Genomic DNA, 12,936 nt, shown 5'->3' with positions numbered 1-12,936 from the left:
TACTCCTGCTGGCCACACTATTTCTGATACAGGCCAGGATGCCATTGGCCTTCTTGGCCGCCTGGGCACACTGCCGGCTCATGTTCAGCCGGCTGTCGCCCAGCGCCCCCAGGTCCTTTTTCGCCAGGCAACTTTCCAGCCAAGGGAAGGGACTGCAGCCTGTGGATAAGTTCATACCAGAGCATAGGCAAGGGGAGGAGTTCATTGCAATATTAAACCTTATAGCCTGGTTCAAAGGGACTAGGCATGGAGATTGTAATGGATATAACTTGCTGTAAATTGCTGTAACAGCAATTTAAATATAAATTGCTGTAACCCATTGTTTGAGTTACGTGTTATAAGAAGTACTATAGCAGAAAACACCTGAACAGGTTTTGGCAGCCAATAGCTCCACACAACACACTGCCTCTCCTGTCCTAAGCAACCACCATAACAGATGGAACCCAGGTCGTGGAAGAAGAGAACTCAATGGACATTTTGTGGACATTTTGCAGGGGTGGTGCATAGACTAAGAGAATCATATATGTCTATAGGATGGGCAGGGGGTAAGGGGGTGGTTAATGGGGATGTATTGGACAATGTGGGACCTGAGCATGACACAAATGGTATAGAGTAAGGGGTAGAGATTGTACTGGTTTGGGCTGGGGTGGAGTTAATTTTCTTCATACCAGCTTGTATAGTACTATGTTTTATAATTATAAATATTATAAATTTATTTATTATAAATTACAGCTCATGCGGTGCTCAACTTTCGAATCAGATCAACATTTGAATAGTAACACTTGCATAGCCCTAGTAGGCTCTGAAGGTACATTTTCATAATGAACAACCCTTCCATTAACCACCAAATTGAAAAACAAATAGATTTCAAACTGTACTTAAACAAAACCTTTTTATTTTTTATTGAATTTGATTTGGCTGTATACCATTTGTTTTTAATAAGTACATCTATCACTACTGAAAAAACATGTAACAAGCTGAAAGAATTACGTGACAAAGATGGATTGAAACTAAATGGGAGGAATCCTCTGGTGCTAAATAAGGGAAGGGACCTGAAAACATAGGCGTGACACAGAGCAGGAGTTAAGAAACTGTGTACTTTCATATTGGTTTTGTTTAACATATTTAACACTTTCTTTGAAGATAACAAATACTCTGCATGACAAGCTTTTAACCAAATAGTTGAGTCCTTGAATTTGTGTCATTTTTGCATTTTATTCCTTACCACTGTATTACTCCTAATCTCCAGTTAGGATTTTACCTAATGCCGTCCTTATCTTGAAATGTGACAGACAGGTTCTCTGTACACAGATAATGCTTTTCAGCCTTTGACCTTTCTGAGTTGTTTTCCTGCTTACTTTGGCTTCCTGCAAACCTACCACTGATGCAAAAGCTAGGATCTCATAAAAAACCTATGAACAAAGTACATACACACTGGAAGCAGCGGTAGCATCTTAGTCACAACTAACCCAGCTGGGGAGGCTGAGGAATGCAGCATACGCGCAGCTGAGAGGCAGATCTCGGCAAAATGGAGCTTCAGGATGATTTCGTCAGTCATCAAAGCAGATATTTGGATGAGATGTCTTTAAAACCTACAGAGTATGTGAAGAAAAAAACCCTCCTGAAATACAAAGCCATCTGTGCTGTAAGTAGGTGCTGTTCTTCTGGGCTGCTGGTTTAACAATTCTCAAATTTGCAGAATTTTTATAGGTTTCATTGTATTAATGTAATCATTCAGGGTAGCTTGGTAATTGGTGCTTAAAGTTTTACAGCATGAATGCACTAACTTCACTGGCAGATTTCTAAAGTTATTCTGGTACTTATCAAGTGAACTTGTTTTTTTCTGACAGTTAACTGCACTTTTTGTTTTACTGTGATAACCTGACGGTTCTTTTGCATGGCAAAATGTATTTTATACATTTGTTTAAAACATATGTGTTTGTGGCCAAAGGAGCCGCAGTTCCTTTTTGCTTACTTTTTTATCTTTGGATTTGTCATTAACAAAACAGAACATGTAGGCAAAGGCCTTGGCGGAAAACACTCAGGAAGCAAGGCATGGGAAAAGACTAATGAACTATTACGCCCAGTATTGTCAGTCCCACATTTCAAATATCCTGTCAACTATCCAGGGCTTTAAGAGTCATGCAGCTGCCTTGTAAATAATAATAATGTGTAGGGTTTTTGTTAAGTTTTTTAAATCTTTCGTTGTAGCCAATACACAGTTTTAAGCTTCTGTTCGTGACCACAAAAGAAACAAACATTAAATATATATATATGTACGTGTATATGTTTGCACAAGCTCTTGCATCTGTAAATTGGAATTTAGAGAAAATGACAGGTACTGATTTTGGAAAGACACAAAACTTAATTTTGAAAACAGCCCTATGAAAAAGAGAGTCAAGTTATGATACTCTTCAGCTCTATGTCATCAGAACAATTCCACATAGTACAACTTCCTATTTAATGCTGCATTGTGCAAGGATTGCATAAAATATGAGGGAAATACTGGAAATGGAAAAAAAAAAAAGAGAAGGTAAAATGACAGACATTTTTTCCTTGTCTTCAGTAAAATACCTGACTATGAAGGCAAGTAAATTATGCTTTCAAGAGGTACTTGGAAGAGTAAAGTGAGAAATTTAAGTAGCCTAAACCATATTCATTCTTCCAAATGCACTAGTTTTCAAATGCCTGTCTAGATGAAAAAACAAAATCTAAATATTGGACCTGTAAGCTGTTAATATTCTACACCATTTATCTACGTTTTTGATAAACTATATGCATGAAGTACTTCCTTGGCAACTTTTTCCTGAAAGCTTAGGCAGCGAATTGTGTACTCACAAATAGTAGTCACACCCTCTAATAAGTCCTTCAGAGAACAGAGCATATGCATTAGGAACAACTTTTTTATAAGTAAGTAGCCGTAGTCCTGAATTTAGACATAGAAGTTAGCTGTGGAAAGTCTGAGGATTTGAATAGGTGCTACCAATGTTATTTCACCTTAAGGGTGAATGTCCCAAAATCAAGGGTCTTTGTGTAAATGCTATAATAAATGCAGCATCTGCATACCTGCTATGAGTTTTTGGTTTTTACTTCAGCGCTCTCATTGCTTGCAGCAGTGGGAATGTTTGATGCTGTAATAGCTGTACTTTCAATTTAGTATCATCTATTTATTTCAATTACAAATGTGAGATTTAATAAAAATGGAGGGTAAAACCATGGTGAACTTTAAGGTGAAGCGTGCATGCCCTGGTGATTGGGCTGATCTGTACTCATGGAAACAAGACCTGTTAGGTTACCCTGGCAGTGTTATCCTCCCTGCCTAAAAAGAGTGGCCGCTGTTCTAGCCCAAATGTGCCTCCTGATTCTCAGTCCTTGCTGACTGGATGTAGGATTAAACTGCTGCCTTCACTCCTGGGGTCTCTCTTCAAGAGATTTCAGCATTTCTGCCACTTTGGGCAATCTTTCCAAACGCTTATTCCATCTGTCTCTCTTACCCAGTTCTCTTACCAATTCCATTTCCATTCCTACTTTTGGTGTATTTCTCCTGTACAAAAAACAGGGAGTGAGCAGCAGGAAGAAAGTAAAGGTGGGAGAGAGAAAGTGTGAAGGAAGTAACTTTGGTGTTGCTGGTGTTTGGTGTTGCTTGGGAAAAAAATCAGTGACGTGAGGCTGGAGAGGGTGGGCAGCAAGGGGGAAACAGGAAATTCTTGAGCACAGTTGTGGGGAGCATAGCAGCAGGAGGAGAAAGTGTGGGGTCTGGAAGGAGTCCCTCCGACTGTATCTATCCAGAGGAAGAGGTATGTGCCACACCCGACCCACAGTTAGGTCTCCTGATTGTCCCTGTTAGAGGGCTAGTTGGAGTGTGCCACACTCCTGACTTTCTGGCTTGCGTGCCTGGATCTTCCTGGTCTATGGGAAGGAATAATGTGCACTTAGACTGTCCCAGCGTGGAGCTGCTCCATGGCCAAATTGTACACCCACACCTGAGGACTGCACAGCCCTCCCTGCTGCCACACTTCTGCCCAGCACTGCAAGGCAGGACAGGCAGTAACAAAGAGCGTAGGGTGTTTTTGTGAGCAGGGATGGGCGAAAAGTAACAGGACGGCGTATGGGCACTTGGTTATATCCTACCCACACATACAGTTTTTCTCAGCTCCTTACAATTGCTGTAGTCTCAGTTAAGAGGCTCCATTACAGTAATACTGAGCATGAGAGTAAGCGTCTCTTATTTCTACTTTATTTTGAATCTTAGTATTTGCTAGTGCCTGGTGGTTCCTGGAAATGGCAGGAGACAAAAGAAGGCTCTGAGGCAAAAATGGGAAGTAAACTGGACTGGTTTATGGTGATTTTCTGTGATATGCATTTTCTTTCCCATCATTGCCTTAGTGAAGAGGAAAGTGCATACATTATGAAATACTCTGAGAGGGTTGTCACTTTTCAGTGCGCCTTTCAGCCAGCATACATCGCCATTCATCTTGAGTGTCTGTTAAGCTGATAAAGGCTTCCTCAGCTCTTCCCCAATCTCCCAAACGTTATGCTGCTTTCTGTTATGGGATTTCCTTGGGCTGTTTGTCTTTTTCCAATTTCCTCTAACCTCACTAACGGGGTAACTTATTATGAGAAACTGGCATGTGGATGAAAATTTGACACTTGCAGCCTCAATCCAGCTGAGTCTCTTAAGAAATCCCTGTGAGCATTTCAGGAAAATATAGAGGCTAAATAAAAGCAAATCTGTGTAAATCTCTTTACACAGATTAAGAATTTGCAAAACAGGTAAATATCTTGCTTACTGTCTTTTCCCCAGCAAAGACTTCCCCGATTACAACATGCGAGTGGTTGTAGGTTAAAAGTGCGGTATTAAGGCGTTGGCTTGCAGTTCACAAGATTATCATTCTTGTGCCTTTCCTATCTTCAGCCTCAGAATGCCTCAAATTTTTTGATGAACAAGTTCAGAGAAATGATTCATTCATAAGAAATCATACGTTCATAGAAATAATAATCACACAGTTAATTTCTAATAAACATAACAGTTTATCACAATTGTGAACTTTCATTTTCCTGTGCCTGTGTGACAGGTCCTCCTGTGTGCTTTGGTGGTTGTATCCCTGGGACTAGGTTTAGGACTAGGACTGAACCGTGGAGACCAGGAGCAAGGTATGTTTATGATACTTTCAGCATAATTACCACTGAAGCTAGATCTGGTGAAGAGTTTCAGCAGAGGCTCTTTTATAGTGTAATGTAAATGTTCTGTGGAAACTTACCACTTGTGAAAATAAAGTTCTTATTTTTCAAGACCACTGAAGCTAGATCTGGTGAAGAGTTTCAGCAGAGGCTCTTTTATAGTGTAATGTAAATGTTCTGTGGAAACTTACCACTTGTGAAAATAAAGTTCTTGCATTTTTCAAGTTGGATTGTGTAAAAACTGTACACTCACGATCTATACTTGAAAAACCTATCCTAAACCACTGAGTGCCTTGCTTCTCTTTCCAGAAGTGTTAAACCTAGTTCACAACAGGTTTGGAAATTTTATTATAATAATACTTTTAGGAAATTTGAGATAGGAGTTATCTTATTACATATAATACCTTGCAATTGTTTAATCAATATGTTTTATAGAAGAGATATCATTGGACCATCTTCGTGACTCACGCTTTGCGTACCTTTGGCGTAGTTCAGGTGGCTAATGCTAAAACGGATTATGAATTTTCTCTGAAAACTTCCATTTCTGTAAAGCTATGGTGAAAAGGGGATAATGCTTTGATTTGGTGGAATGTTATTTTTTAGTTAGAAAAACAAAGTAGCATTTTGATGTCAGGGGGTCAAGCCGGATGAGAACAAACATACCACATGGTGAACTAAACAAAACACTTCCTTTAGAATCAAAACAATAGTAATCTCATACTGGAGGAGTTCAAGGAAGCACAGTCTCTTTCTCATTCCTAATCAACACATATTGAACTTGTTTACCTACTTATTCATCAAATCTTAGCTCCTTCTGAGATATTTCAATACTATGGGCCTAGCAAATGGGATGAGAGGGAACTGTAATTGCTTTTTGACGATGCCTATGTTCTATTACAACTCCACACTGCGGAGTGGGAAGGCAAGCCTCAGCCCTGAGCGGCACGCACCTTTGTGCAGTTGCATTTGCTATGAGGGCAGTGGGGAAGAGTGTTGCTGTTCAGGAGCAAAGGGAGTGGTGGTGGAGACAGGTGCTGGGGGCTTGTGGTCTTGGGAGAAGGGGCCTGGAAAGGAGTCAGGAGGACCTGTCATTCTGTACTTTTAAAAATTGGCACAGAGTTTGCATTTGGTGGTAGTACAATTGATTCTGTTTATTTACTCAAGGTAAATTTCCTTGTAGCTCCTGTAATTGTAATGACTATTCCAAATAAAAGTTAATGAAATACTAAATTCCTGACCTCACATAGTTATGTAAATATTGTAAAGAAATTAGAAGTGTGGGTTGCAAATTATGAGGGGTATGAACAGTTCCATTACAAACGGAGGAAAAGGTTTATATTTTTTCTTAGACTCACCATGCTAGATTCTATATCATTTTAAATCAGGTAGACCATCTGAACAATTTTGAGTTGTTCAAAAGCCAATGGATAGAGGAAAAATTAGATTAAATACTCTAAACTTCAGCCAAAAAAGCACAGAAAAATTGTGTGCAACCCATGGCTCTGGGTTGCCCGGCCCTGAGGGAGACCCCATCCCACGCAGCTCCCTGGCAGGTACATAAGGGAATGTCCAAAGTGGGGGTCACTCTTCCTCTTGCATCCCGGACCCAGAAATGAGCAGGGGAGATGCCAGTTTCCCCTTCCTCATGCTAGGAGGGTGGGACACCTGGGCCTTGCCTCCTGTGCCACTGGTCCTGGGGAGACCTGCTGCAGAAACAGCCCTGCCACAGGCTCTGGGGCAAGCACGGCCCAAACAGCCACCAGGACCTTCAACGTCCAGAGGACTTCCTACGGCTTTCGTTTCACCTTGCTGACCCTTGTGCTAGCGACTGCGTTGGAAAATGACTCGGGAAATGGATTTGGGAAATTATTCAGCACATTTCTCCCCGCAGCCCGTGTCCGTGATCCATTTAACTGACCTGTCTGGGACAGGGTTATCTGAGCACTCAGACTCGTTGCCTTCTCCTTACAGTCAGCTGCAGACACAAGTGCAATGAGCCGCACAGGAAAGAGGTGCCGGGCTGCCAGTGCGACAGCAGCTGCAAGGAGCGTCGGGACTGCTGCTGGGACTACGAGGACACCTGCGTGGAGCCAAGTATGTTCCCTTGCAGGCAATGCTCACTGGTTTCCATTTTATTTTGGCTTTGCTTTTTCATGTAATAGTAATAGGAAAAGCATAAATTCTTGTATTTACACAGATATACGGAAGTTATGTCGCATTCCCTCAGGGAGGGAAGGACGTGGCGGTATCGAGTTGCTGCGGCACTCAGATGACTAGAGGGCTGTAACTTGGTGACCTGGCAGGACACGAAATCTTCCTGCATCTTTCTCAAGTCAGATCCCTGTATTTTTTCCCCCATGGATAACCAAAGCATTTGCAGTGCATATTTCCTGGCCCACATAAAGCTGTGGATGAGCGTGAGCGGAAATCATAGGTTATCATCTTTGATCGGGGCCCTGAAACGATGCCGCTGTGCTGGCTCCTCTTGCGCTTTTGAAAGGGAACGTGTGTTTCCTGGCCAGGTGCACTCTCAGCCTCATGCAGCGCTCGGTGGGGGTCTGGGGTCGGAGGAGTGCACTCGTCTTCCAGGGGACCAGCCTGGCTCTGCATCGAGGCCAGACTCCTCTCCAGTTACTCTCTCTGCTCTCCTGGCAGCTCCTCAGATGTTTCTTCATCCTTCTCGCTTTTTCTGCCCGCTTCAGCCTTTAAATCTCTTTTTTTGCTGTCTGCAGGGAATCGTGTACAAGAGCAGGAAAAAGATCTGTTTCCTTCTCTTTTTCTTCTGTAGGAGAAATATGGGTTCAATTATTTTTTTTTAGATCTTCCTAGAAGGGTGGAAGGCATTGAACAGGGTGACTTTGGGGACACCTTTGTAAAATAAATTATTCTATGACTCTGTGTTACCATTCAATGGCCGCAGAAATAGGCTTTATGTGTTAAACAAAATCTTGAGTTTTCCTTTCAGATAAAACTTCTAAAGCCACTCAAGCAGGACACGTAAATTATAGTTTAACAAAAACTCTTTTTTTTTTTTTCTTCACCTGTTTGGGGCATTTCCACACAAAGGAGTTTACATAAGGTTCTGTGAACTGCATCATAATCTTTTTCTTCCAATTTTCAGCCCGATCTTGGAGGTGCACTAATTTCCGTTGTGGTGAGACACGGATACCTGGAAGTTACTGTTCTTGTTCTGATGACTGCTTGCAGGAAAAAGACTGCTGTGTAAACTACAACAGTGTTTGCAAAGGTAAATCAAAAGTCAAAAAGATTTATATATAAATCGTCCTGTGAAATAAATAGATGGGCAAACATAAACGTATAGATGCATTTGTTTCTCAAGATTAGAGTCTTACAGTGACGTTTTGGAAAATGAAGATGTTTTGAGGTGAAGCTTTTAGTATTTTTGACTGGGAAAAAAATGGTTTCTGGAGAACAATATGAATGTGTGTCGTTCATAAGACAGACAGAATATTTTGAATATTGCAGCAGTATACCCAATGTGGATTTTTTAGGTTGTTTCTTTTTTTTTTCAAAAATAGGTGGAGACATGGTTCCTGCTTCAAACTTCCTGCAATCCAAAGTACATATTGTAGTAATCATCCCTAATTTAAAATTTCCCATTCTTTTTATTAGAAATTAATTTTCAGATTGGGATTCTTATGTTTTACTTATTTCTGAGTATTTTTGTTCATGGCTGATTGTTTCATACAGACTCTGGCTAAACACATGAAGGATAGCAATGGTAAAATCAAATTACAGGAGTGATACCTGAGGAGTATACTGGTGACATAAAACATGCTATCTGTTATCAGGATTCCTTTATATTGTGAGGTGGCAGAGATTTAAGGCAACTCCTGCAAAATTATATTTGTCACCTAAATGCAAATTAAAGCTAAAAGCAGTCCGGAGTTTGACTAGGTGCTAAATTGATTGAGCTGACCTAGTTAAGGTCACTGTACATCCCTGCCTTTGGCTGCTTACTGGGAGAGAAGCTTTCTGTGGTGAGCCGAGAACTTCACCAGCCACTGCTTCTTCTCTTTTCTTTATATTTTTTCCTTTCTTGGATGCTTTCCTTCTTTCTTCTTTTATTGACCTCCCTTATTTCTTCCAAAGAGATGGGCAAACATTATCATAAATGAGTATAGCTGTGAAGCAGGTGGAGAATATTCAAAGGAGAACAGAAAGAATTACTTGAAATTTGGAAGCCATGGTCAACAAGGAAAGACTGAAGGAGTTTGGGCTCTTACAGAAAAAAAAAAAGAAAAGGCTAAAGGGAGCCCTGGCAATCATCTCTAAATGTGTAAGTGGTATCTGCAAAAAAAAGAAGGCAGTAATCCAGTGTGGAGAGGATACAGTTTAAATGCTTTCCATTTAAAACCAGATAAAACTTAGGCTAAGCTTTCATAGTGATTTCTTCTCCATTTTGTTTGTTTCCTTGTCTGTGTAATATATGTATTTTGTTTTCAACTTACAATTGTAAGCATCAGCCCTTTCAGGGTTTGAGGGCCTAATAGGTTGCACTAAATGATTTCTAAAGGTATCTTTAGCCCTACATTTCTATAATTCTGTACTGAAGCAGAAAAAGTGCCAGGAAGAGCTCTAAAAAGATCAGCCAGGAAACGTCTTTGGTGTTTGTGTGGGTTTTTTTAATGCTGACTCAGTATTTTGTTTTGTCCTTTTAGGTGAAATACCTTGGGTGGAAGAACCATGTGTGTCACTTGAAACTCCTCAGTGTCCAGCTGGGTAGGATAAAATAATTATGTCTTCTTAGCAGATAAGATCATTGTGATGATCAGAAATATTCCAGTGGCCTGAAGCAGGTCTTCATGAGGCTTTCATATTTACTGAGAATAAGGTTCCTGCCCTGAGGAATATTCTAGAGAAGCGGTTTGTGGCTAGTAATGTTTTTTGTTTCTAAAACCTTTGTCATTTTGTTGCACATTCATTTATCATTTACGGTTTAGACCAGTGTACAGGAGTTCAAATCCAGATTGAAAGTCAGTTTGCAAAGACCTGGAAAAATTGCTAGAGTTATCTCAAGGTTCATGTATCACAAATTGTTCATAGTCCATTTTACGTTACCATGTTGTATCTCTGATAATTCGGAAAAATCACCTTATGTAAGCTGTAATAACTGTTAGAGTCTGTGGTTGCAATTCTTTATCTAAGTAACAGGGTTTTTTTTACTTGAATTATCTGCGGGAAGAAAGGTGTGTTAAAAAGGAATAATAGTTATCACTCAAAATATTACTTCAAAAAATGGTTTGGAGTCAGTTATCAGTAACTGCATTTTATTAATCATTTTCTCCCCCGGTATTTTCCAGGTTTATGTAGTGAACCATTCCTATAAATTACAAATAATTGGGGTTTTTTTAGGTACTATGTGTAGTGAAGCTTGCTTCAAACTGCATTTTTAATTAATTGTATGTTTACAATTTTTATACCTTTATATGTTTCTAAGGAGACTGTAGAATATATAACGATGGTTAACAAAAAGACTGAATTTGCAGAACGAGATGACTTGATCTTCCTGATTTTGTCACTTGATGTTATGAAAAAAGGTGCTATAGCACCAGCACTTTATAACTGCTAATGCATCTTTCTTTAGAAGTCCTTTTAGGTTGGTTACAAGAAAGCATGTTTAATAACTTTGATGTTTATTTTCACAGCTAGCACCTCCTAGTTAGAATTTTTATAACAAGAATTTGAACACTGTTCTAGCGATCAGCTGCAGTTTGTGCCTATTTTATCATACCTACTGTATGAACTTGGAGCTGAGGCTTTTATCCTTGTTTCTTTACGTAAAGTCTTACCCTAAGCACATTAGCGGATGCTGCATTCCTTTTGTAGCTTTGAGTTCAGTTTGTCAGGGGCCTTGAGGCAAAAAAGTGTTCTCCAGCTCCATGGGAGCTAGGAAACTTGAAAGATACAAATCACAAAGAACATGGACTGCTTAGTGATGTCTTCACAAAGGAAATGTGGTAAGGTAAGGGGTTAGCACAAACCTGGGATTGCAAAGAGATTACATGTCCCAGCACTGAGGCCGATTGACCCTAACTGCTTGCTGGGTGACTGCTGTGCTTTTACAGTCCGTGTGCAGCTGCCCTGAAAGATTTTTATAAGGTGCATTAAGAGACAAGAGACAGAATTCAACCCATTACTAGGTACAGAGGTACTTCGGTTGTTCTATACTCTGGGCTTGTATTTGGCTGCTGGTCTGCAGAATTTGTATTTATTTGTATTTGTAATTAAAAGATTAACAAAACCCAATTTCTTTTCCTAGGTTCTATATATACCGAGTAGCTTTTATTTTATTCCTCCAGTGTTTTTTTTTCAGGAGGATTGTGTATTTGCTCTCAAAATTGAACTATTTGTTTATCTCACACTGTGATATTAATTCTGGGAAGTACACGGAAATTCTGAACCCTGCTTTTAAAAGTAGAATTTATATTGTTGTTAAAGATCTTCACAAGTCACCAACTCTCCAAACTCCTTTACGATGACAAACTCATATTTTCTTGTAGGTTTGATCTGCCACCACTTATCCTTTTTTCAATGGATGGGTTTAGAGCAGAATACTTGCAAACTTGGAGTTCTTTGCTGCCAAATATTAAAAAAATCAGTAAGTTACCAAGATTGCTTTGACTATTTTCTTTAAAAGTCTACATGCAACCTCACCAGTCCCTTTTGCTGCTGTCATGCATATGTGTTGCTCAGCAATAAGAAAATCACAAATCAGGTCTCCCTCGTCAGTTGTATATTTTCATTATTATATGTTCTGCATTAATTCTTGTATTTGAGTGCACAGCAAACATGACTTTTTTTAACAAGGCCTCTAATACTGGTCAGCGGCTTTTTATTAAATAAATAGTTTGAAATATACATTCAAACACAGTTTAAAAAAGTTCCAGAGAAGGATTTCCTGCATTCTCTGTACTCCAGTGAAAAATTCTAGCTGATAAGGAGATTGTCATTAAACTATAATATGAAAAGAAAATGCGTTGGGTTATTGGGTAATTTTCCTCAAAGATGCACTTTTTCAAGTCAAATATTTTAAGCTATTAAAGAGAAGCTGCATATTTAAAAGTATATCAGTGAATATTACTATATTAGACTTAAATGCAATGTAATTTACATATTGGTATAATTTAATATATTGATATGATTGCAGTAAGGTTCAAGTAACTGTTTCCCAGTATTTCTGAATATTGGGAAAAAGAGTAAGCTGAAGATCTTTAGCTTGTGCTGTAAAGGTCTTTAAAAAGTGAGACCCATTAGTGCACACTTCATTAACATTTCCTGAATATTTTAGAGCTCAGCTAGCAAGATTCTTTGTACCTGGACAAAATATCTGCATGTTTATTCACTTCTTCTCAGCAGTAATAGTCTAAATTGACAGTGTTCATACCCGTTCTGAATAGATCATATTCTGTTTCTGTTGTGCTCATTTGAAAATTTCACATGGATGTTACAAAGTACTACATTTTACTGAATAGTTAACAATATCTTGTTTGTGGATAATGAGGGTATCCAGAAGCCTGAACTTGAAGCAGTGTGCAAATCTGACTTCTTGTGCAAATATTTTATTCTTTGATGTCCTTCTGACATTGGAAAGAACTTGAATCAGTGAAGAAATCATGCATGCAGAAGTCAGTGTTCAGTTCCAGTCTTTTTAAACAGGTGGAAAGGAAATGCCAAATTAAAAAAAGGCATGAAAACCATGCTACGTGTATGTTTCCAAGAAATCCTTTCAAA

At 39.3% G+C, this 12,936-nt stretch overlaps 1 protein-coding gene across 1 annotated transcript in view; it reads left to right on the top strand.

The window, feature by feature from the left end:
* The first annotated feature begins 1,574 nt into the window (after positions 1-1,574).
* The window catches only part of ENPP3 (ectonucleotide pyrophosphatase/phosphodiesterase 3), a 40,934-nt gene continuing 29,572 nt past the window's right edge, over positions 1,575-12,936 (top strand). Inside the window, 6 exon segments of the mRNA XM_019472631.1 lie at positions 1,575-1,645; positions 5,076-5,158; positions 7,157-7,275; positions 8,303-8,428; positions 9,864-9,924; positions 11,706-11,803. Coding sequence (XP_019328176.1) covers positions 1,580-1,645; positions 5,076-5,158; positions 7,157-7,275; positions 8,303-8,428; positions 9,864-9,924; positions 11,706-11,803 — 553 coding nt within the window. The 5' untranslated portion in view covers positions 1,575-1,579.

The sequence above is a fragment of the Aptenodytes forsteri genome, unplaced genomic scaffold, assembly GCF_000699145.1.
Source record: "Aptenodytes forsteri isolate BGI_AS27 unplaced genomic scaffold, ASM69914v1 Scaffold82, whole genome shotgun sequence".
NCBI classification, from domain to species: domain Eukaryota; kingdom Metazoa; phylum Chordata; class Aves; order Sphenisciformes; family Spheniscidae; genus Aptenodytes; species Aptenodytes forsteri.
Note: the sequence above shows the minus strand (reverse complement) of the source record. Positions and strands in the feature narration are given on the sequence as shown.